The sequence below is a fragment of the Orcinus orca genome, chromosome 3 (assembly GCF_937001465.1).
Source record: "Orcinus orca chromosome 3, mOrcOrc1.1, whole genome shotgun sequence".
In the NCBI taxonomy this organism is placed as follows: Eukaryota; Metazoa; Chordata; class Mammalia; order Artiodactyla; family Delphinidae; genus Orcinus; species Orcinus orca.
This window is the reverse complement of record NC_064561.1, coordinates 113,154,711-113,180,412: the sequence shown is the minus strand read 5'-3', so window position 1 is coordinate 113,180,412 and position 25,702 is coordinate 113,154,711. Positions and strand designations below refer to the sequence as shown.

The window sequence follows — 25,702 nt, the reverse complement described above, 5'->3', positions numbered from 1 at the left end:
TGGTTGAGAAATATGCTTGGAAAGATGGTTAGTCCGTATCTGGAATACCTTAAAATCAACTGTGGTATTGTGGAGAAAATACTGGGCTTAGAATCAGAAGGCACAGTATATTACATTAGTCAGGTGATGTAATCATTCTCAGCCTCAGTTTCCTGATCTGAAAAATGGAGATAGTAATATCTGCCCCACAGAATTTGTAAACTGTTCACCACTGAGAACCATTAATGTAAATTACTTCTAATCAGTAAACTCAGGAAGGAGGTAGTAACATGAGTCAGGTAAAAAACACCTAGAATATAGAAACAGAATTACTTGAATCATTAAAAAAATTAAGGAATATTAAGAAATATTAGTATAAACAAATAGAATAGTACCTGATGCTAAGAATGTATGTATAATCTGAAGGCACAAAAGAGAATGTCTTCACTAGAAATGAGGCAAAAAGATTTACCAATTTTGTGATTACATAACTTACCCATTTTATGATTATAAATATTATAGTATAAATAAAAATGTTCCATAAAAACTATAAGCCTTTACATCACAGACAAAAGCCAGTAGAGTAGGGAATAAAATATACTGAATTGGCAAAATTTAGAAACATGTTTTGTGAAAAAGATTTTTCTCTGTTTTATGTAGGTCACCCTATATATAATTTTAAATACAAATTATTCTCAAATAAAGACTGAATTTATATTTTCATTTTATAATTATTTACTGAAAAAAGTTTGTTAAATCAAGAAAACCTCATCTTATTTCCCTATTTTTATATTTTTACATATAATGTAAAAATAAAATTATGAGAAATATTCATATGGAATATAAAAGCATTTTTTCAAATGTGTGTATACCTCAAAAAAAAAAAAAACTAATGTCATGTAACTGTCTGTGAAGTGCATGTTCTTCCTCAGATTCAATTTTTTAGTTGCAGTAATAGGTCCCCCTGGTGGAGGCTGAAAGTATATTTTGTCCTATTTTTCTCTCCGAATACTATTCTAATTTGAACAGATTAAGTACATTTACATTCTTCCTTGAAGAAATGCATAGAGAAATGTTTAAGAGAAGAACTCGTTGATTAAAATAAGTTAGAAGGCCTGTGAATTAACTGTCAATTGCACCACATGTAAATTTGTTCTTAACACATTCATAATTACAAGAATCAAAATCCCTCCCCCTAAAAAGAACATCCTCAAAACATAAGATTTAGTTAATAGAGATTAACAAAGTTGAATATGTAACAAGATGAAGCTTTAAAAAATCAGACCCATAGATTACAAGAATCTAGCTAATGACTCCTCTTATTGGTCTACATCTATTAATGTATACAAGGCAAATGGTTCCCTAGAGACAAAAGTGCAATCACTATTCACTGAAAACTCACAAGAATATTACTAAATTGAAGTACCAAGAGTTATTACACTTCTCACTTTTAGGTTACATGGGATGATACCCTAAGTGATACAAAATGGGAGAAATAAGTGTGCCAACTTCTTCTATGCATGAATGAAACAAGTTTTTGAAATGAAACCAGAACCAGGTGTTCCCATTCAATCCCATCAGTGGATTCCCACCCAGTCACCTTAGAACAGTATGGAACTAAGATTTCATTCTGTGCTCTTTTGAAAACTGAGGTCAAGCAAAGTCAGTCTCAGGACAAAAACAGAAATTTGGATGATATTATTTTCCACACCCTAGAGGTCCTGGAGATCCCAGAACATCCAAGATCAGATTGTAAATGCACAAGCCAATGACTACTGAGCAGTCCTTTGCCATCAGTGTCTCTCTGCCACCCATCCTTTTCCGACAACTCCTTCCAGCTTCTCCCACACCACTCCTAAATCTCTGGCTTCCTTGAGGCTTAGGAACCCCTGAGCAGCTATTGATATGGTTAGCAGCTATTGAATTGGGCATTCCTCAATGCCCAATTTATCAGAATCCTGAGCCATGTTTTAAGATACTGGGCCGTACATTACAGCAATCCTAATTTCTTTTAATTTCATGTTTCTAGACTTTCTTTAGAAAGTAGTATATGGGATATGTCGCTGGGGCAAACAAAGAGTCTGTGAATTACTCTGCACTTCGGAAACTTCTACATCAACACAGTTAAGTCAGAGTCTAAATCAAGCTTATATATTTTTTACCTCTTAGCCCTCACCTTTTACCTTGGTCTGGATTCCTGGAACAAATGTCTTGATTATGTAGGAACAGGTTAACTACTCTGTAGATTAACAACACTAAGGTATAGCAGGAATCCAGTATTTTCCCTCCCCTATAGTCTAGGAGTTGGAGGCATGTAGTGGAGGCTGCTGTAGGTTCTCACCCCCACTTCAACCAGAGATGCTTCTCAGTTAACTCAGCACTTCTCCAATCCCAGGGAGACAAAAGGAAGAAGGAGAGGCTAAAAGGGGTAAAAAGCAGCTATTTGTGATGGGGAGATAAGCCTTGTCCCAGGTCTCTGCTAGCCAGTTAATTTGAAAACTCTTTCAAATTAACACTGAATAACTGAAGTTGACTCTGATTTGTCTCTTCCTTCCATCTGGTTTGTAATCTATTACTGTTCATTAAATAATCTTATTGTGGGCTTCCCTGGTGGCGCAGTGGTTAAGAACTCGCCTGCCAATGCAGCGGACATGGGTTTGAGCCCTGATCCGGGAAGATCCCACATGCTGCGGAACAACTAAGCCTGCAAGCCACAACTACTGAAGCCTGCGCGCCTAGAGCCCGTGCTCCACAACAAGAGAAGCCACCGCATTGAGAAGCCCGTGCACCACAACAAAGACCCAATGCAGCCAAAAATAAATAATAAATTAATTAATTAAAAAAAAAATCTTATTGTATTTGTGCTGGAGACATTTGCTATAAATTTTTCTTTGGAAAAAGATGAGATATAAATTCTCAATAATAGAAACAAAGAACTCTTTAAGGAAAAAAATTTGCCTTTTCTCTTTTTCACATGAATTAGAAATGAAGAAATGAATACCCTTTAGAAATGAAGACCCTAATAGCTGCTAGGAATTAAGATTAGCTTTTTACAATAATTTTTTTAATATCTTTTGATCATAATAACTTAAGTAGAAATATAAACTGTTATGATTTTAAGCTTATTTCAACCAAATGGAAATAGTTAACATTATTATTGTTTTGACCAAATGTAAACAGTATATGATTTATATAATTCTCTACTTTGAGATACCCCAGGTTCCCTAAGAATATACTTCCTTCAAATGGACTGAACACTGTGCTTGCTCATATGCTTATGAACATTCCAAAGAAGAAACTAATGTGGGTTTAAAATTTTCCTCTAAGCAATCTCGTAGCTACCTGGGTCTGGGTACACCTGAGAGTCCCTTAGGGGCCTTGGAGATCCCAGAATTTCCAGGATCAGACTATAGAACTGTAAGTAACCTGGGCCCATAGATCAATAATTCCAACCAAAGTACATGCCTAATTGTATAAAATTTTGTATTTTAATAAAATTCGCAATTCACAAAACATTTTCACAAGTATAATCTGATTTAATTTTTCCCAAAACCAACTAAGTTAGTTACAACAGATATTACATTTTCTAGTTTTTAAAAATCTTTCCTAGCTATTTTTTTCTTTTAATCTTTGCTATGGCAGTGAAAATAGCCAATTAGATTTGAACAGTTTTCTTTCGTAAAGAAAATCCTTAGAATCTATATCTTGCTGCTTTTTTTTCTATGAGGGAGTTATTTTGTTTTTATTGCCAATGCTGAAAAGCATCACACCATCTCTTAGGACTTAGGTTAGCAATAATTCTCTCTCAGCAGGATTGGTATAGAAAAAGTCTCCTGGAAAGTTTAGTTTTGGCCAGCTATTTCACATTTAATTGAATATGTTTATCTTAATAGAAAAAGAAAAATGTAGATTTTGCTTAAAGTATGGTTAAGTTTACCAGCTTGGCAAGGACTTTAAATGCCTGAATTTTCAACACAAGCAAAATGCATGTTTTCTAAGGAAAGACTGCTCCTCAGTAAGCCAAACACAAATCATTAACCTGCTGCTACATTTAAGGAGGTCATCCATGATACGAAATATGATTTGGAAATATTTTAACCATTTAGCATTTAGCCAATGTATGCTGAATGCTATTTACTCTAAAGAGACAACCATCAGGAGTAGGCTTGTATCAATGAGTCACCAGAATTTATGTTCTACAACAGTACATGTTTCCTAGCTGTCAGGCTTACACAGACCTTTTGGAAGACCTTGGGGATAGACAGTCTATGATGATGCCACACGGAGAAAATAATTGCTCTTTTCAGAGAACACAGTGGTATGTTGGACAAATGTTACAATCATATTAAAATTAGAAATATTGGACCCCAGAAGTCTATTAAGTATCCCTGATTTCTTTTATTATGGAATAAAGAAAACCCATTTAAAAATATTTTTAATTAAGTATAAAATGGAAGTAACCATGCTGATCTTTGATTCTATAAAATGTCAGTAATCTTCCCAAAATTATCATATAATGAAAAAATATTTTACGTATTCTCAGAACAGCACAAGACATACAGCTTTCCCAAGTTCTAAAGAAAAAGACAATATGGATTTTTGTAGACAATTAGATAATACTATTATAATTATACTCAATATTTACAGTACAACTCACAAAGGTAACTCTAACATAAATATATTATCTCAGAAAAAAACAAAGACTTGATTTCACTAGTTTTAGACTGTATTTGGCAATCTTTTGTAGAGTCTTAGATGAAGCTTTCAATGAATGCTGTAACTGTAGAATGACATATGACTTAACACAGAATCAGGATATGTAGGCAAATTACCTATTTCAATTGAATGGGTAAGCCTAGGCTGTTTAATCAAGATCTCCAAGACCCAACTAAGCTGCCATCCAGATGACTGCCTCATTTCATCCCAAGAATTTCTCTTTGCAACCCAAATCCTAAACAAGTCATCATTCTACCATTAAAATAACCTTTACTGACCCTCTTCTCTGACCACTGAGACCGACAAGAGCTTTGCTTTAGACTATCAGGTCCATAAACCTTCCTCCTCACCAGCTAGGTGCCTCAAAGATCTTCCCACACACCCTTTTACCAAACATACTCCTAAGCCCCAGGTTCCTTCCATTTCCTACCAAGAATTTAAAGAGTTCTTTCTTCATTCAAACAGCCCCTAAAATAAAATCTTCTTCACAAAGGGTAAGTGGAAAAAATGTTTCCTCAAAATGAAAATATTTTATGACTACTCAATAATATGCACTTTATCAATAATCATTTGCTTAATATTGTATTTTTTTTCCCAAACATCTACTTTTTCAATGTGTTGACTCCATGATTTTAAAAACATTCTATCTAAGCTTATTAGCTTCCAGAGGACTGGCACCAAATGTTAACTCACATGGAATAATACATAATACAACAAATGCCATGCTAGATTATGCATAAATGTTTAATGCTTTTGCTGCTGAGCCTCTGAATTCCAGATTCTATCTCTTAGTTTTGTAGTTTTAAAAGTCTGATCCTTTACACCTTGAGATAGTTTATAAAAGTCACTGTAAGGAGATAATACAATCTAGTGGCTATGAGTGGGCCATGGAGTCAGAAGACTTAGGATCATATTCCAATTCCAATTCCAATGCCTATTACCTTGAACAAGTTACTTAAGCCTAAGCTTTGGTTTTCTTGTGTGTAAAATAAAGAAAACCCAACAGTATCTACCTCAGGTTACTGAGATTAAAATATATAATGTATGTAAATACCTATGTGTGCCTGGAACACAGCAGCACTTAAGTTACTAATTTTTTTTTTTTTTTGCGGTATGTGGGCCTCTCACTGTTGTGGCCTCTCCCATTGCGGAGCACAGGCTACGGACGCGCAGGCTCAGCGGCCATGGCTCACAGGCCCAGCCGCTCCGCGGCATGTGGGATCTTCCCGGACCGGGGCACGAACCCGTGTCCCCTGCATCGGCAGGCAGACTCTCAACCACTGCGCCACCAGGGAAGCCCAAGTTACTAAATTTTTAAAGACATTTCCTTTATAAAACTTAGCTGCAGAATGGACAGACTATTCATGTGGAAAAAACTACTTCTATAATTTCATGTAAATACAAAGGAAACAGGTTGAATGAATCTCTAAAATAACAATGGTTACTATTCCTAGAGATCAGGTGACAGTTATGTCCTAGTCTGCCCGGGCTAGTTCTGAATTACACCTGTTGTGCCAAGATTTATAATAGTCTCCCCTAAGCTCCTTCACTCTCAGGTAACCCAGTTTAGATCATAAAATATATGGTCAATTGTGTTGGTCATTAAACTTTTTTCCCCACAGCTCCAAACCACTATTCTGTATTCAAATGTGTAACAGTAGGGTTGGAACTGTGTAAACTACATTTCCCCTTTGCCAGCTGAATTTTTTTAAGCTCCACTAAAAAGAGGACTAGAAGAATAAAACAGGAAGGCAGGAGGGGAAAAGACTCTTTTGCTGTTTCCAGTTTGCCTGGAGTTCCCGTCAGCATCCCCAGGGCAACAGTTCTTCCTTCCAGGAGCAGCACTTGGTTCCATCCTCCAGCTTTTTCTCAAGATTCCCCAAACCAGCCTCATCATTCCCCATCAACATTAGCACCACCTACCAGTGGCCCCTTCCTCAACCATCTCCGAGTCTCTGCTCCATAGGACCTCTCCTCCCCGCTTCTAGTTTCCAGTAACTACAACTTTTACCCTCAGCTATCCCAGTGTTCCTTTCCTGATTTTTTCTTCTTTTTTTTGTTCTCCAGCACCAATTTAACCTATTCCCTATATTACACTCTGTGAAAATATCCAGTTGTGCTCCTCTTGATGTCTGAGGTCTAACTGAAACTGATACTATTCAGAGGAATGGGAGTGGAGCTGGCAGTTAAAAAAAAAAGAATTTTCACTTTTACTTTATATATTACTTATGTAATTTGTTTAACTTCATATTTTAAGTGATTTTTTGAAACTCTTTTGCCTTCTTCACATTGGTCTTCAGAACATTAGAAATTATCTTTAGTGTAGAACACATCACTAGCAATTCCCAAGAGAATTTACATCCAGAGATTAGCATCAGACAGAATGGTTTAGGGAGTTAAGGAAATTAGCAACTCAACTGGATCATCTAACTCATCATGGTGTTTGCTAATGCAAGACCATCAACACTGGCGCATCAACTAAATTTGAAAGTCTTCCATTAGAAGTGCTGTATGAATTTACTGCAGTGAACGATTAAATGAGCCTAGTGCAGTACCCACACCACATATTAACTGCATAACAAATATGTTTTTGATTTCCTCCCCACCCCAACTACCTACCGCCAGACCCTAATCTAGGAGCTGTTAAGAGGCACATAACTTAAAGTAGGCTTTGATGGTTTACATATAAGAAAAGATCTTAGCTGACAAATCCCAAACTATGAAAGCTTACCAGGATACCAGAACAGCAGATGCAGTAGGTAAGTTTAGCAAGAAAGTTATTTTCTTACATCATGAAATGCCATTGTATAATAAATATAACTATAATAGTAAATGACTAATACCCACCTCCACTTCCTTCTTGTTTAAAGCAAATTCACTCCTTTCTTCTTATTGCCACCTCTACTAGCCAATTTTATAAGCCTCTGACTCTAGGTTATTAACACTGGAAAAAACTTGAAAATAATTCATACCCTTCTGTAGGAGAAAGCTTTCACAAACATAAAGAACTGAAGTGAGCACTCTTCCCTCAACCCACAGTAAGAAGAAACAAAATGCTGGCATCCCAAGGAGTAACCATTTATATTAAGAATAAAGAAGTTATCTCTGTAAGTGACAAAAAAGTACCTTAGGTTACTTATTCCAATAAAGTGGTAGAAGACTAGCAAGCCTAGATACATGTTTGTGTTTTATTCTTCATTTTCTTTATTCTTCAATTTCCTGGAAATCAACATATTTTGTGATTGAGATATAGAAGGCAAATTCATCAGTAAACGTGATACAATTTTTTAAATTTCACAGTCTATTTGTTGCCCTGGATATTGGTATTACTGTGAACACTGATTTCATATTCAAAACTGAATTTTAATATGGTGAACAATTAACTTGCTTTCTAGATAACTATTTGAAATATCACCACTGTTACATTATTCTCTACTGATTTTTTTGTTAAATTTCTAGTGGATAACTCTTTCTGTAATATTCTAGGAGGCTCACAACATTTAAAGTGCCTCAAATTATTACTATGACCTATCTCCCCTAACCACGTGTTTCCCCCTAACATACACTTCTACAAGGAAGAAGAACCCACCAATATCTGGAAAATCTGTCTCCACTGTTACCTGGTGAATCACAGAACGTTCCTTTATACAGCTAAAACAGAGCCTTAAATGATTTCTGTGGCTTACAGTTTCCTATTTTCATCACTGTGACGTTTAATTGAGTGATAATTATCTTAACAGATCAAAATTCCAAAATTTAAATCTTTCACTTTGTCAAGAAGTTAGATGATTCAAACTATATTCAATTAGTTTAAGAAAGAAATATCCAGATTTAACTGTCATAACTTAAGACACCAAAAGTGTTACAGAACATAATATTGAATACATGAGGATAAATGAGTCTATATGCACAATACTGTTTCCCTCCAAACTGAAAGACATGACTCATGAAAAAGGAATTATGCCTATACGGAGTCATCATTTTGTACTGAAACATCAAATGTCAAACTTGTAATGGAAAAATGTACTCTTCTATTGCAATTTATATTTCAATTTTCATTTCTGAAACCAACCGTGTATAGAGAAAAGATTTAAGAAAGATACTCTTGAGGGTTAGCAGACATTTGGAATCAAAATAAACAGAAAAGTTACCAAATTTTGAAATACTAAAAAATAAACATTTTATTAAGGAAAGTCTGAAAAACATGTGCACCAAAAGTGACTACTAATGCTAAATAAAAAACCTTCAAAAAATGTGTACCACATGATTCAATTTTTTAAACTTTATATATAAAAGCTATATTATAAATACAAAGCTAAACTATTAGAGTACTAACAATACTGTTCATATAAAGAAACTTAACAGTAGTAAAATATGAATACATAAGATGCTTATTTTTGGTCCTTTTGGAAAAAAGAACTAAGTTGTTTTTTGTTTTAAACACGGCTTCAGGCACAAAAATAGAATATAAGATGGTAACTGCAACATTCTTAGTGTTTATCCTTGTAATTCTTTAAATGTCACCAGTCATAATAGCAATGAATTCCTCTTGATTTACTGTGGTAAGAAAGAAAATGTAAGTCAGAAATACAAATTTTTTTCAGAGAACACTATTACTATTTTACTAAGTAACTTTAAATTTTATATTATACAAAATTCTTAATAAACCAAAACATAGCTTTTTGCTTTTACTTCTTTGGTAGGAAGTTGAATACGTTAATTAAATTGAACTTCATGAATACAAAAATACATAAAATATAATAATATAAATTAATATTCTATAGTATTAGCTAGGAAAAAGACATAATAGTATATAAATTACAAAAAATCCATCATAATCATAATATTTATACACAAGAAAATAGTTTTAAAAACTTAAAATTTTAAATTTCTTAGATAGTTAAACTCTCTTGATAATCGTTATTGTACTAGTTCATTTAGCAAACCCTTTCTTAATAAATAAGCTTAAATATATCACACACGTAAGTTAGAATTCTGAAGGATAAAAATGTATTAGAATTAGAAAAAAAGTCAAATCATTGTTTTTTGGAACTTTTATATATTTAAAAGCCTATTTTAAAGAAAAACTAATTGAAACATAGTTAAAGAAAAAAATACTGCAAAAAATAAGCTATAAGGAGTTAAGAGGAATGAGCCGTCCAGGAGCTGATAAATAACCAAGAATTCATGCATTCAATATGAAACATCTACAAGACACTATGATAGACACAGAACAGAATACAAAACCTGTAATACAAAACTGAAAATACTTCCAGTGATTTTATAAATTGTAGTACTGATCTTTAACCTTTGCAGTTAAACGAATACATTTCACTATCTTATGAAAGCTATGACCCCTCTCTCCCTAGTTAAAAAAAAGAAAATCAAAATATATAAAAATTTTAAACAATTTCATCAATATGTACCTTCATTTAAGAACCCCTGATTTAGAAAAATCTAGAGTGAGGCATCTAGACCAAAACAGGAAACAAGGGTATATTTTTAAGAAAAACAACATAAGGAAAGCAGCCTTGGAATGATCTGACTACACATTATTTTAATAGCATAATAAAGCCATGATTAAAATATTCAAAATCTGAGAAGTACTTATGTTTTGTTACTTAAAGATCTAAAACTTTTTTCCCTCAATTTGTAAACTCTCAATACTCAAATTCCAAATTAAGCTTCATATAGTTCTAAAACAAAGCAAATATTTATGTTATTTATATGTAAACACTTTAAAGCACTGTAGCATTTCAAAAGTATTTTAAACTATTCCAGAATTTCATACCTAAAAACAAAATACTTAAGTCCAAAAAAGTGAACCTAAAAGCTGAAGGGAAGAAAGTGGCTAAGGAATTTAAACTAGGTCCTTTATCGTCAGTGAGACTTTCAGACAATTAGGAGAATCTGTGATGCCTTTATACATTTGGTTTTATAACCTTCTCTATCAATCATACTTATATGAAGTTCCTTGATGTAAGGAACACAATACCTACCTTAAAATAGGCATTTGATAAAATATATATTGAATCAAAAATATGACACTTCATTTTTTTCTACACTGCCTTTTTAAATAATATTTTCATAAATCAATCATTTCATAGGGTAAATCTTATTACATGCCATTAAAATAAAAAATTTTAGAGAAATTACCTTAGAGACCATCTGGCTTTGAGGGGAAAAAACAAATTTTAATATCTGAAGTGTCAGTTGAATATTTTACTAACACACTGTTTCCTATAATAGTATGCAATTTTAAAAATTCCATAAACATAGAAACCTAATTAATATTTTACTTTATAGCACAAGAGGCAATACAGTGTTATGGCTAAAAGCATATTGTCATTATGGAGGTATGAGTTTAAGTCTGGCTCTGCCATGTAATAACCTTGGACAGGTTATTAAACTCTCAGAGCTTTAGTTTCCTCATCTATATATATGCATGTATCCCATGCATAAATGGGTATAACATTGTATTCACTTCACAAAAGCTATTATGTAAATTAAGCGACATAATCCACAATGTAACATGCTAAGCACAGAATCTAACATATATAAAGTACTAAACAAATGTTAACATTCATCATAATTATTTAGAAGATGGTCCACTTTGGTTTTTTAAATGTTGCTTCCACTTTTCCAAAATGATTTACTATATTTTATTTTATATATCTTGGGAGGGATTCTTTCTATATCATTACCACAGCTGTATTTATATTTTGTATTATGTCTTCTTTTCCTTTAATTCCTCATTCACCATGTTTATTATTCTATACAATAAAAAAAAAAATTTTCATTGCTCTCAAATACTGAACTGTGAAAAACTCGTAAAAACAGAACAATTACTGAAGTCCAAAAAAGGTAGCAAAGTTTACGATCTTTACCAGTTTAACATATACAAAGAAAGCAGGTTAGTTATATCTAAGAAAAATTCTGCCTACAGTCCAAAAAAAAAAAAAAACCAGATTAAGTGATCAGATTAATAAATTATTATAAAATCTAACTTCCTACTTTTTCAAAAATGGGCAGATTTTCAGATAGCTACAGAAACCCAATATAAATTAAGGCAGTAACCCAAAGCCACACTAAATAGATTAGGGTTGGAGTTCTCATTGTTTCTGAATATGAAAATGCCTTTCAATAATAATTTTCTGGACTTGCCACAATAACACCTATCCTTAGTATATCTCGTTTGAGAAGTAGATAATGTCAAATAGCTATATAAACTCTGCAATCAATCACAATAGCATTTAAATATAACTGAAAAAAGCAGTATATGTATGCATGTGCAATGCTATTATTCGTATGGTCTACAGACAATATTTGATGCATACATGAACTCCCAGACCCTGCACAATACCTCAGAAGGCCTCCACCCCTAGATACCCACATCTCAGATTGGAAACTACTGGATTAGACTACTTTAATATGATAAGACCACCCTCCTATCCCCCCCAAAAAAGACAAGTCTTAACAATAAAAGATGTGTCAGGTGTATTTTATTTGTAATCAATCACTTGGAAAAAAGTAAAAAAAAGCGTTATTTGCCTGTTAGTCATGTGAATAAATGACAGTAAGATGCCCAAGCAACAGTTGTACAGTGACTTAAAGTGGAATAATGCAAGCAGTGAGGACCAAAGAAATGTTTTAAGGATGTACTAAAATAAATCTCCCAGCAATGGAGCACAGGTGTGAACTCAAATTCAAAAGCAGCAGGTAGAGCAGTCTAGCAAGGTATGCAAGAAACGGACACATTTTCTAAGAAAAGTTTCACATGAAGTTTGAATTTAAGAACAGGTTACTAACTGGTATTTTATTCTAATGTCAAGTGAAGCTAATAACTAAAACCTAACTTGCATGAGCCTAGTACAGGAAAAAGAAACTGTTTATAACTCTGGTCGTTTGACACATATTAAGTAGCTGGAGTATGAAAAAGACACACCAAGATCCTCTCTACCACTGAAGAGAGTACCTTTACATAAAGGAACTCATTTAAAGCTAATTTAGGGTAATAATCAACAGCTAGGGAAGACACAAACATTTTTTAACTGTGAAGACAGCGGATTATAAATCCAAATATTAGAATTACAGCTTAAGAAGTCCTTTAAGTTTTCTCAAGTTTTAATCATCTCTGTTTTAAAATATAACTATATCGATACCCTTCAAAGAGCTAGTACTAAAAATAGAAAAGTTGTATAATGCTTAAATAATAGTCACATAAATATAATGAGAAAGCACAATAATGCGCAATTCTAATGGACAATCTGAGCTGATAACTATTTGCTACTGTCTTATTTCCTTATTGAAGCATCCAGTATTTCCAAGGTTTTAGATATATATATATTTTTTTTATGTAAAAATGAATAGTTGGTACTATAGCAACATATATCTACTGTAACGCACACTCCTCGCTGCTTAAGTCAACAAACGTCAGAGTACTCATCATGTTCAAGAAAATGCAGGAGAATATAAAGACGAAGAAGAAAAAGGAAAACAAGCTTACATTTAATGCTAGGCACCTTCAATTATCTTCATTTAATACTCACAACCATCCGGAAAGGTATTACCATTCTGATTTTTATAAATAGGGAAACTGAGACTCAGACAATGTTAAAAACTTGCACAAAATTACAGAGCTACTAAGTAACTGGTAGAGATTCAATTCAAATCCAGGTCTGTATGATTTTAAAGCCTCAGGCCTTTCACACTATATGATTCCAAACTGCTCTTCAATGGCTCACAATATAACTGGAGAGACACACATGTATATAACTAACAGAAGGCAGTGTACAAAAGGTCAAAATAGTTTATTTCTCTAAATGTTATGGGCTCTTAATGGAAATCTCATAATTTATAAACAGAGACCACTGAGGGAGGCTTTTGAGAAAAAGACGGAGTTTAAAATGAACCTGAGAGAACGACTAACATTTTAGCAGACAGCAACTGGCAATTAGAGCATTCTAGGATTAAAGAATAGCATGAGATGAAAGGCACAGCATAAAAAGATAGGACAGAGTATATTTTGTCAAAGTGTGTATACTATATGGGAGGTGAGGGTTAAAGTAGAAAGTAGAAGAATACAGTGGGAAATAAAACTAGATAGTTATGGTATGACAGATCATAGAAGACTTTGGACTTTACTCCATAGGCACTGAAGAATCATCCTAAGTGTTTGAACAGGAAAATGACATCACCAAACCTGCATTTTAGGAAAAGAATTCTGCTAGAACAAATTAGGAAGAGAAAAGAGGCTTACAGGCATAGAGGGCAACTAGGAAGCTACAAGAGACTGTAAAGTCAGTGAGAGCAGGGACAACATCAGCCTCTTTGATTGGGTAGCACCAGTCAGCACACAGAACACTGTACCCAGCAGGCATTCAAGGAAATAATGAACAAAGCTATGATAACATTCCTACAAAGAAATTAGGGCCTGAATTAGGACAGTAGCAGTAAACAAAGAAATAAAACAGATTAAAAATATTTGGAGGGTAGACTCAACAGAACTTAGACGTGCATGTAGGTTGAGGAAGAAGACATTAAAGGCTGAGACTTTACTGAGTGGCTGAAATTTTGGAGATATTTCACCTCAAAGAAAAGTAAAGCAGTTTCTTGAAGTGTGGAAGCTCATACTATAATCTGTACAGTTGGTTTTAAAGGTCTGCTTCATTCTAAACTGAGTATGTGAAATATTTATGCAAAAATCCCATTATAGGATGAAAAACATTTACACTAAATAGATAGTTTGCAAAGGGTCTTGAAAATCATTTGGTTTTAGAAAAAATTACTATATGTGTACAGTAGGCATATTTGGAATATATGTTTTACTTAAAACTTACTTTCTCCATCACCATCTTTATCAAATTCTTCTATCATAGCCCGAAGTTCTTCATCACTCATGTTTTCACCCAATTCTCTGGCAACACGTCGCAAATTCCTCAGGCTTATTTTACCTGAATCATCATCATCAAATAGTTTAAATGCCTTCAATATTTCTTCACGTGGATCTCTTTCCAATATCCAGTCTGTCACTATAGTTAAAAAAAATATGAAAAGTAAACCTTTATAGTCTCAAAGGCATTCATTTGTGAAATCAACTAATTATTAGATGAGAATTAAAGCTATGAATCTGTCAACATTTAGTTTGACAATAAAAATGCCAAAGTCCAAAAGCCCAAAGAGATAAACAGAAAATTAGAAAAACCAAATCCATATTTTAGAATTTAACCTTTACATTATCAACAATTTATCCTATTATAAGTATAACTATATCACACATAAGCAAAATTTTGAAAACTACATTTATACCATATTTATTTAAGGTTTACTATTATCAAGAATTGTACTAGGCTCCACTGACATCAAGCACACAAGTCTAGGAGTAACCTAGTTGTAGAGATGATATACCAACAAAACAATTAAAACCAACTAGATAAAAATTGTTTGCTGGCTAAACTTAATAGTAATACTGATTGTTCTTCAAATTTAATACAACCACAATCTCAGACAGTAGATGAAAATTCCATTCATATCCTCATGATTTAAAAGAACCTCTTGGTTTCTCAAAAGTAGTTATTAAAAGGATTGAATCTGACTGTAGTAAGAAAAAAAAAAGGTCTGAAAAGGAGATCTCTCTAAAGTCAAATCCACTTTGTTCATCAAGATAATATCAGACAGCTTAATTAAAATTAAATGTGAGTAAATTCAAGCCTCAATAGTAATAATTATTTTAAAATACTAAATGTAATAATATATAATAATAGAGTCAACTTAATACTTTCAATATAACCACAGTCTTTAATCAATAGCCATAATAACAGAAATTTTTAAATCTGTGGTATAAAATTCTTTAAGTTACTAGATAAAATTCTGAAAATATCAAAGGAAATATCTCTGAAGTAATTCTACATGCTAGTCTACCACTACAACAAGACGTATTTATGACCTTCACTGTCCCATTAAAAATAACTCAGTCCTGGGCTTCCCTGGTGGCGCAGTGGTTGAGAGTCCGCCTGCCGATGCAGAGGACACAGGTTCGTGCCCCAGTCCGGCAAGATCTCACATGCCGCAGAGCAGCTGGGCCTGTGAGCCATGGCCACTGAGCCTGCGCATCCGGAGCCTGTGCTCCGCAACAGGGGAGGCCACAACAGTGAGAGGCCCGTGTACGGCAAAAACATAAAAATAACTCAGTCCTGTTGACGTTTACAGAATCACTAAAAATTTGCAAATGCTTATAGATGGAAAATACTGGAATATTTAATGTACCCAAAAGAAAAATACAATTCAAGACCCCCACAAATAGTTGTTTTGCTGCTGTTTTCATCATATTTGGTTGAATAAGCTTTAGAATAAGCACCTATTCAAGCTAATGTTAAATCATCTGCACATATATTCAATAGTTTTCTTTTATCCATTAATTTTATACAAAAAGTCTTCCAAGTAACTAATTGAAGTATATTACTATAAGTATGCAAATCATCAAAGCTCATAAATATTCAGTTAAAAAGGAGTTGGCATATATACAGCCATAACACCAAAATAAAATACCACACTTAACTCTATGGCTCATACTCAACTTATTTTGAATTTAGTCCCAACAAAAAAGCAGGACAAGGAAAAAAAAAGTGTTAAGAAATTTTCTTCACCAATTAAATAATTTACATGACAGGTGAACCAAAAAAGCAGCTTGCTGAAAATATTAATGTATTTAAAGAAGCAACAGGGTGATCTGGGGAACAGATGGGGCTCCAAGATGTATAAATTCCTATCCCACTGGTGCTTTAATTGTGTTAGTTACTTCAGACTTATGTGTCTATATAATCTTTTATCAATACTTTGCCTTAGAATGCAACTTTTCTTTGGAACTATAAATACCCATCATTCTGGACAGCTAAAACATTGTAACTTTATGGTGACTATCCTCCATGCCTTACTCTTCTATTCTTATTCTACAAAGTAGAATTATAAGAAATACATTTATTTTTCAATGAAAATAAATCGACTGACATACAAGCAGTAAAGATGGGTTCAATCTATTTCACAAATTTCTGTCCATGTAACTCAATTTTCAAATGATTTAATTATACTCTCAAAAATGTACTTACTCAAAATAGTTAGCCCTTATACATTATAACAATCACTTAATAAAGCAAATTCAAAAACATCACATTAAAACTTTAAACCCAGTTACTTATATCCTAGAGTACTGAGGTTACCACCTTTTTTACTCTTGAATGTACCCCTTTTCTTTTTATTCTCACCACCCTCAGCATAAAAAGTCTATTACAGTTATCCCTCAGTTTCCATGGTATCCATGGGGGATTGGTTCCAGGACTCCCCTCAGATACCAAAATCTGGGACGGATAGCATTTGCATATAATCTATGTACATCCTCCTGTATACTTTAAATCATCTCTAGATTACTTATAATACCTAATATAATGTAAATGCTATGTAAATAGTTGTAAATATGATGTAAATGCTATGTAAATAATTGCCAGGCACTCAGCAAATTCAAGTTTAGCTCCTTGGAACTTTCTGGAATTTTTTTTTTCCTAATATTTTCAATCCACAGAAGCAGAACCCAGGGATAGGGAGGGCCAACTGTATCTTCTGCCTGCAATCTCTTCCCTCCAACACATCTTTAATAATCTCAACAGTTACCTCTCTAAAACATATTATCTCCTCTTCTTTAAAAACTGACATAGATCATCTGCTGACTAAAGTCCAAACTCTGTGTTATGCAAGACTTTACCTAGCTGGCCCAGTCCTACCTTTCCAGTTATTTCCCTATCCTCTAGAGCAGGAGACTAACTGAAGTTTTCTGAACGTGCTACATGTCTGTTATTACTCCTTGTTTTTGCTGTTTTCTCTGCTTAGAATGCCTTTCTATACCCCTCCCACAATTTTCCCCTTGTGATGAAATCCTATTCCTGTTCCCAAAGCCTAAATTAAAAATCCCCTCTGCAAAGTCTTCAATTGCTCTAGATCAGGAATTGACAAACTTTCCTGCCAAAGACCAGACAGTAAATATTTTAGGCTATTTTTTTGGGGGGGGGCGAGGGAGCATAAGGTCTCTGTCTCAACCACTCACTCTGTCATGGTAACACAAAAGCAGCATAAAAGAATGGATGTGGCAGGGACTTCCCTGGTGGGGCAGTGGTTAAGAACCCACCTGCCAATGCAGGGGACACAGGTTCGAGCCCTGGTCCGGGAAATATCCCACATGCCGCGGAGCAACTAAGTTCATGCACCACAACTACTGAAGCCCACATGCCTAGAGCCCATGTTCTGCAACAAGGGAAGCCACTGCAAAGAGTAGCTCCCGCTTGCCACACATAAAGAAAAACCGCACGCAGCAACGAAGACCCAACGCAGCCATAAATAAATTAATTAATTAATGAAATTTTTTAAAAAAAAGAATGGATGTGGCAGCATACAGGCAACAGCTGAATTTGGCCCAAGGGTTGCAGTATGCCACTACTGCCCTATACAAAATTATAAGTCACCACAGAGCATCATAGCTTGTTATCACCCGCATTTAAATTGTAAGCTCCTTGAAAGAACCTCTTAGTAACTTGTGATTAATTCCCCTCCCTCACCCCAGCACAGTACTGAATGCCAAAAAATTCAGCAAATGTTTGCTAAGCAAAACAAAAAACAATATAATATTCTATTCTAAATAGGCAATAAAATAATAAATAGTACATGCCAAAAATAGATGAGTACAAATAGCTGACTTATCTTGGTCTTACTTTAAAGCAGCAATTCCTAAAACACCTGTAACTCACAAGCCTGTCTAAATTCTAAACTTACATTAAGTATATTTTAATACTTTTTTCTAGCATTGGAAAGAATATGAAGTGCCAAACTTTATCTAGAAATACCTGTAAATATCTGTGGAACAATATCCTTAAACAGTAATAGATAGTAGATAAAAAGTAAGATTCAAATATTCTGATTTAGAGTTATTTGTCCCAAACTATAAAACATATATTCATCTGTGGCCAGTTACTATTTTAAAATGATTTAAAAAATGGGGAAAGTAATAGTTTTTGATTATTTGATTCCCAAATAGTAATAAAATTTTATTTGACAGTTGATATTCTCAATAGGTAACCTTAGGATAGTTAAAGTATGTACTAAGCCTACCAAATGGTTGATCTTTGAAAGTCAGGCTGAAGTTTACTCATGACCATTTATTCTAGAAGGAACCCAGTATTTCTGTTCTGTTAATAACATAGAAGAGATGCAGGGTCAGGAAAGGTAGAGATTACATGGGACTCTGGCTTCAACTGCTAATAAAATCAAAATTTTAAAACTATATTCACCTAAGATGAAATAACGTGTTTTGTAAAATTACTAGAGGCAAATAGTGCTTAAAATAACCTACAACTACAGGAAAAGGGTAATGAGAAAAATATAAATACATGGAGCAGAATATTTTTATGTTCCAGTGATATATATATTTTCCAGCCATTGAAACAAAGACTAATTTTTGAAATAATAATACCAACAAACACTTAATAGAACTTACTACATACTAGGCCCTTTTCTAAATACTTTACATAGTTTTAGCTTAGTTATTCCTCCTAAGAACCCTATGAGATAATACAACTATCCCCATTTTATAGCTGAAAATGAGGCACAGAGAAGTAAAATGACCAAGTTACACAGCTGGTAAGTGGCAAAACCAAGATCTAAACCCAGGCAACCTGGTTCCAAAATGTCCATGCTAAACCACTACACTGTACCAAATGTACCTGAATTATAGCTCTTTCCTAGTAGTATCATTTCTACTGTATCCTGATCCTTGTTTCTGTAAACAATCTAAGTTGAAACTTGAACTAAGATCATAAACCCCAGAAAGCTTCAATACTGGGAAAATAAAGATGGCTCTCTACCTCTTCTCAAGTAAATAATTCTATGAACTAGAGAAAAAGAAAAAGAATATCCTCTCGAAAGGGACAAGCTGCCTCTCTAAATAGTCATCTATTAGTTTATAAATTGGGGATCTTCTGTGCAGTGCTTTTTTTTTGTCTTTTAGATTTATTTGTTCTTTAATTTCTTTTTTCCTTCCTTTTGGTTTGAATTTTCAGATTTAAAAGAACTTACTAATGATATGAATCTATTTTTCCACACATACTAACTGCCATTTCTGTTTCTCATATTACTTCTTGTTGAATATTTATTTATTTTTTTTTTTTTTTCTGTACGCGGGCCTCTCACTGTTGTGGCCTCTCACGTTGCAGAACACAGGCTCCAGACGCGCAGGCCCAGCCGCCATGGCTCACAGGCCCAGCCGCTCCACGGCATGCGGGATCCTCCCGGACCGGGGCACGAACCCATGTCCCCCGCATCGGCAGACAGACTCTCAACCACTGCGCCACCAGGGAAGCCCCTTGTTGAATATTTAAAATAAAGGGTTTGTATGTCTGTGTGTAACTGAATTTTCCTAGATTTTTTAAATATCTAAAAATAACTAAATAATATGCTGATATTATAACCCAGTGGCTTGTTCTAAAATGTTTTCTCCTGCTCCCAGTCTGCCAACTGCCTCCCTTACTACAATCTTCTCCCCACCAGCAACTTTAAAGAGATGACTTTATTCATTGAGATCAAGGTCATCCAGAGTAGGTAGCCCCTCATAAGCTTTGTCAACCTGAAGGCATGCACTTCATATACAGCTAAAGATACCAACTGCTACCAATTTCCTCTCCTTCCACTTTGCCAACAAAAATCACATACTAGGATGGTGCTGGGAAATATTTTCCAAACAAAAATATACCAAATTTTATCTTTTACTGTGAGAAATAATTTTTTGATCACTCTTTTAGTTTTATCACATAATATAGGTACATATTACATGGAAAGACATCTTCCCAGGAGAAGCTACACAATAGTTCCTTGGTTAAAATCTTCAGAACAAAAGACAAAAAGATAAATCCCATTTACAGTGAAGCTATAAATCTTATTTTTTTCTTTGAAAATTAGCAAAAAAAAAAAGAGTACCAAAAAAACCCCAAAATAAGATCCACATTACACAGCAATGTTCAATAGCAAAATTCCATAACCCAGAGACTTCTAAAAATATTGATAGTAACCAGATAATTTCCTAATAAACTACTGATTACAAAGACTATTGTAAAATAGTCTTTACAATATTGTAAAATACACACCAACTTCATTAAAATCTTCAAAGGTGATTTTCCCTGTGGCTTCTCTGTCATAATCTTTAAGAATCTTCAGTACATCAGCTTTTTTTACATCAAACCCCAAGGCTCTCATTGCCACCTTTTGGATTAAAAGGGAAAAGCAAATTATAAACATTTTTTACAAAAGAAGTGAATTCCAGTTCTTAAATAAGTTTTTACTACTTAAAAGACGACAACACATCAATAAAACACACACTCTTTTGCATGTTTTATGTCTCTAAAGTAACAGTGATAGTTCTTCTTCATTACTGAAATTAAATAGCAATTTTTTTCATTTATATATCCTTTTTTTAATGACAAACTAATCAGTGAGTGTTTATAGAATACATTCTACAATGTACTGACTTCAGTGCACAGATAATTTTAATAAGTTATTTTTTCTCAAAGGATTAACAAATCCAAAAAAAGGCACACCATAAATATTAAAAAGTTATATCACAGAAGAGATTAAAAAAATTAAAATAAGAATTTTCATCAGACTCAACATGATTAGTTATCAAGTAGGTGGTCTAAGAACCTGACCTTAGAGAAAGAAGAGATCTAGTTACTAGTAACAGGAAGGAGAGATGTTACTGGTTAAAGAAGTCTTATTTGGAGAGATTCAAGTTGTTCCTTGAATCGTATATGGATGAAGTAGAGTAGAAGGGCATTTAGAAAAGAATGACTAGTATTAAAACACACACAGAAATAAAAAATAGTCTTAAATGCAATGAACAAAGCAGTTTACCTTACCTGAATGGGAAAAGATCAGGCGGAAGAAAGCAGCTAGCAAATGAGAAAAGTAGGTGGTAGTAAAAGTGTGGTAGTAAAAGCATTCAATACAAATGAAAAAAACCTGAACTTTATCCAGTGTACAATGAGGAGCCACTAAGGGTTTATGAGCAATGAATAATATGATGAAAGAATTTTAGAAAGACAAATCTAATGATAGTGTACAGGAAATGGAGAAACCATTTAGGAAGTCCCAGATATAAAATAAGATCCCAAACCAAGATAATAAGAATAGCAACAAATGGAAGAGACATTATAAAGGAAGAATGGATTGAAGCTGGGTAACTAAAAGAAACAGGGGAAAAGTGAGCTAAAGAGGTACAAAAATACTATCTTTCGCATTGTGCTGAGTTTAAGACCCAAACTACCTTCAACACCAATTTCCCCTTGGTTCTTTATAAATAATTCTAAAACCTAAAATTGACATTTTTTCCCCATTAGCATTGTGTCAACATCAGACATCACTTATGTTGTTTGCACCAGAGAAAATAGGTTGAGACTGTTAATAACATGTTCAAATTAAAAAACAAATAACACTCCCTCAATCTGAAAAATCAAAACCAAAACAAAACAAAACACAGTGGGAAGAGGAATATAGTTAGAACTGTTTAAAACCTATAGCTTCAAATTTTTTAAGTATGTGAGTAGAAAATAAGCCCCTCCATAGGAATATATTTTTACAGTTAAAATATTATTCATTTTACCATGTGAAAAGGAGTTTCTAAAAAGATATGTTTTGAGTACTATTCAATTTTATTATAGCACTTAACGGTAAATGTTTAAAATGGTTTCATATTTCCAAAACCAGTTTAATTAAAACATTTAAAAATATATTTTTAATCAACTGTCAAAAATGCAAATCATTTTAACAGAAAAAGATATATTTTAAGTATATTACCTTTAATTCATGATAATCTATTGCTTCATCTTTGTCTGTGTCAAAAAGTTCAAAAGCATCTTTAATTTCTTGTTTCTGTTCTTCAGAGAGTTCTCTTCTTTTTTTCCTCTTTGTTTTGTCTACTACAAGCTCATTTCTATGAAATGATAAGAAAAAAGTCTATTTAGTCCACTTTAATCCTATTCTCCTAGGCTTCTAAATAATAAAATACCAAAAATGCAACAAAAATTAGCCAATGAATAATTTTCTAAATTTCGAAAAAGGAAGTATTTTGTAAAAATATAAAGAAATTTTCCCTACGTGAGTCAAAGCCCTACTCATTTTATAGTCTAGGCTGCTATAAATGTGTACTTCCTAAACTGAAAAGTGTTACAGGTTATTAAAAGAAATGAGGACCTAGCTTTCCCTCTTCCTAGCTTTGTATTTATTCCCACTAATATTACTGTGGAAGAAACAAGAACTGTGAATAAGAAACACTAGTTTTATGCCAGAAACCCCAACAAAAAACAAAGCAACCATATTCCCATCATTCTACAATATAGACTGTTAAAAAAAAAAAAGAATTCAATTCACAACTGATGATCACTATAGATTAGGTTTACTTTTATAGTGCTTATAATTATCAAAATCATTGTAAAAAACATCTAATTCATCAATTAACTTACTATTTTGGCATTCTGGGTTAAAAATGGTTTTAGATTACACATTTTTAACAGTTTGGCACTTCTTTGTAATTTCTCCCATTAATATTAACAAATCAGCCAAAATAATGAACCTAAGCATACCATGAATACTAAACACCAAAAAAAGTACATAATATTTGTGCTAATTCTATATAATAATGTGAAGAGTCAATAGTCTTGTAAATCTCACTTAACATATACATCTAGACTTAATTTCTCATAAACTCTGAAAAAACTTTAAGAAAGTAATTTACTGTAAAAGCCAGAAATGTGTTCCTTAAGAGGTGCCGATCTAAGTGTTCCAAATTTTCAAACGGGGCTACAAAACTTGTATAAGAACAAGTTTGGTAACGGAAGAATTCTATAAATTTAAAAAATGTAAAACCCAGTGGAGTTTATTTATTTGCATTTGAAGTTGTATTGTTCTCTGAAAACTACCCCCAAAAAGGCAAGAGACGACTAAAAATGACCAAAAGAGGTATGATAAAGCTGAGGAAGTTCTTTCACAAGAGACCTGACTTCACACAAACTTGCAACTCCCGGGGGTCATTTTCTTCCCAAGATTCTGAAGGGACAAGTTCGCAACCCACCAACAGCTGACCCCATCCAAGGATACCACGATTATCCCTTATTAGAACTCGGTACCTTTTTAGTGTGACGTAACTACATAGACATTTTTAAGGTAAAACTTCTAGCTGGGGTTGGAGGCGGAGGCAACAAAAAGTGCGTTAGAGGTTGGAACTGAAGGAAAGGTAAAGAAGGTGAAGACATTTAGGAAACTAAGAGATTACCAACTATAATCACTAAAATGTGTCTCCGATTATACCGTAAAGCATGGCCACAGGAGAAGAGCGAGGAGCGGGTTTTGTGTTATTTCCAAAATTTATGGGTAAGTATGTTAGCAGGAGGTCTGCGAGCTGGAAGCCGCTGACAAGCAACTGAAATAAGGGACGCTCCAAGGCCTGGTTTCCCGCAAACACCGCGCATAGAAACCTCGCGATATTTTACTGCCTCCTCGAGCCTAAGACAGCCCAGGTTTTTGGCGGTCCAAAGCCCAACGCCTTGACAGAAATGACCACCTCAGCAGAAGTGTGCGGAGCTCACCAGAGCCTCCAGGATGAGGGGTCCGGGCCCGGGAAGGTTGGCCAAAGATCTCTCTTCTCGTCCCAAACTGCATTCCCTTCCTCGCCTCGGCCCCAAGCTGCCTCCCTTCCACACACAGCCGCCCTGGGGCCCGCGGCGGGGTGTGGAGAGCATTGCCGCCAGCTCATTACCGACCTCAGAGCTAAACTCATGTTCTCTTCGGACAGAGACGTTCCTCTCGAGAACGATTTTAACCCCTACCCAACGCAGCACGGCTTCCACAAGCCGTTCAACAGACACCAAAGACCTCGGCGGCCTCAAGCACCTCCCACAAGGTAGACGTGTCTGAGCTGGATTGGTTGAAATCGCTAATGTCCTGCCCATTGAGGCGAAAGCGCCACTAGTCCTCTGCTCTCATTGGGAAAATTTCGCGTCAATCAAAGAGATCTCCCTGCCGGCCTGCCCCGCTACGCCTCCGGCCCTTTAGATTGGCCTATTGCTTTTTCTCTCTAATCCTTTGCGAAACGAGGATTTGAGTGTCTGTTTGGCTCTTCGGTCGGACGGTGGCTGAGCTAGGCCTCAGGAGAGAAGGCCTGCGGCTTGTGGGCCAGTGTCCGGAGACGGGGCGGGAAGGGAAGAGAGACGCCGCAGGCTGTCCTCTGGCTAGAAGGAGGGAGAGGCTTACGAAAGAGGTGTGCGAAATTTGACTGCCTTGTGTTCTACATTTTTGGATGGTTTAAGTACATGGGGAGTTTGTTTAAAACGCAGATTTAAATATCCCTCATTTTGATTCTAGTAGGTGTGAATCTTTTTTTTTCCTTACAAATGCCAAGTGATTCTGAGGCAGGTGCTATGGATTATACTTTGATAAGCACTGGGTTGAATTATTAGGCAATTTACGGTGGAGCTGTACCTAAAGGGCCGTTTGCTCCCCTCTTCCTCCTTTGAACGTTTTTGTCCTTATTTTCAAGGTCTGTGAGCTACTTATACACATGATGTTACCTTCACTTACCTAACCAAGTCTCTTGAAGCTCACTTGGGTATTTAATATCTTTACCTGTTCATCTCTCCTACTAATCTTGAAGGCCAGGATTATACCTTTCATTTAACGCTATTCCTAGATGCTCAATAAATATTTGTTGCACTGAATGGAATCTTGCTGTGAAAACTCACAAAGTACTGAGCTAAACTGAAAATCTCATAAAGGAATGAAATTGCCTGAGGGTAGGTGTCGAGCCGGGGAAGGAGGAAGATATATAAACCCTGTGGTATAAATATAAAGGGATACATGTACAGATTTAGAGAAGGGAGAGAACACAGCAGGGTAGAAGAAAGACTTCTTGAAGGAGATGACATAT

At 34.5% G+C, this 25,702-nt stretch overlaps 1 protein-coding gene across 2 annotated transcripts; it reads right to left on the bottom strand.

Moving 5' to 3' along the window:
• Positions 1-8,850: 8,850 nt before the first annotated feature.
• CETN3 (centrin 3) lies at positions 8,851-24,684 on the bottom strand. 2 transcript variants are annotated; one of them, XM_004263542.4, is made up of 5 exons: positions 24,540-24,684; positions 22,579-22,714; positions 20,874-20,988; positions 14,535-14,726; positions 8,851-9,252 (listed from the first exon to the last, which is right to left on the bottom strand). In XM_004263542.4, the coding sequence occupies exons 1-5, from the start codon at positions 24,554-24,556 to the stop codon at positions 9,209-9,211; spliced, it is 504 nt and encodes a 167-aa protein (XP_004263590.1). In that variant the 5' UTR covers positions 24,557-24,684; the 3' UTR covers positions 8,851-9,208. The 2 variants fall into 2 exon arrangements, with proteins under 2 accessions (XP_004263590.1, XP_033257274.1); XM_033401383.2 differs by having other exon boundaries at positions 24,451-24,679.
• Between the last annotated feature and the right edge of the window lie 1,018 nt (positions 24,685-25,702).

Excerpts from the sequence above, each read along its gene's own strand:
- CETN3 (XM_033401383.2), bottom strand. The coding sequence starts at position 24,518 with ATGCTCTCCACACCCCGCCGCGGGCCCCAGGGCGGCTGTGTGTGGAAG. Across the intron at positions 20,989-22,578 it reads TAGATTATCATGAATTAAAG|GTGGCAATGAGAGCCTTGGG; the intron begins GTAATATACTTA and ends TTAATCCAAAAG. Across the intron at positions 14,727-20,873 it reads TGAAGATTTTAATGAAGTTG|TGACAGACTGGATATTGGAA; the intron begins GTGTGTATTTTA and ends TTTTAACTATAG.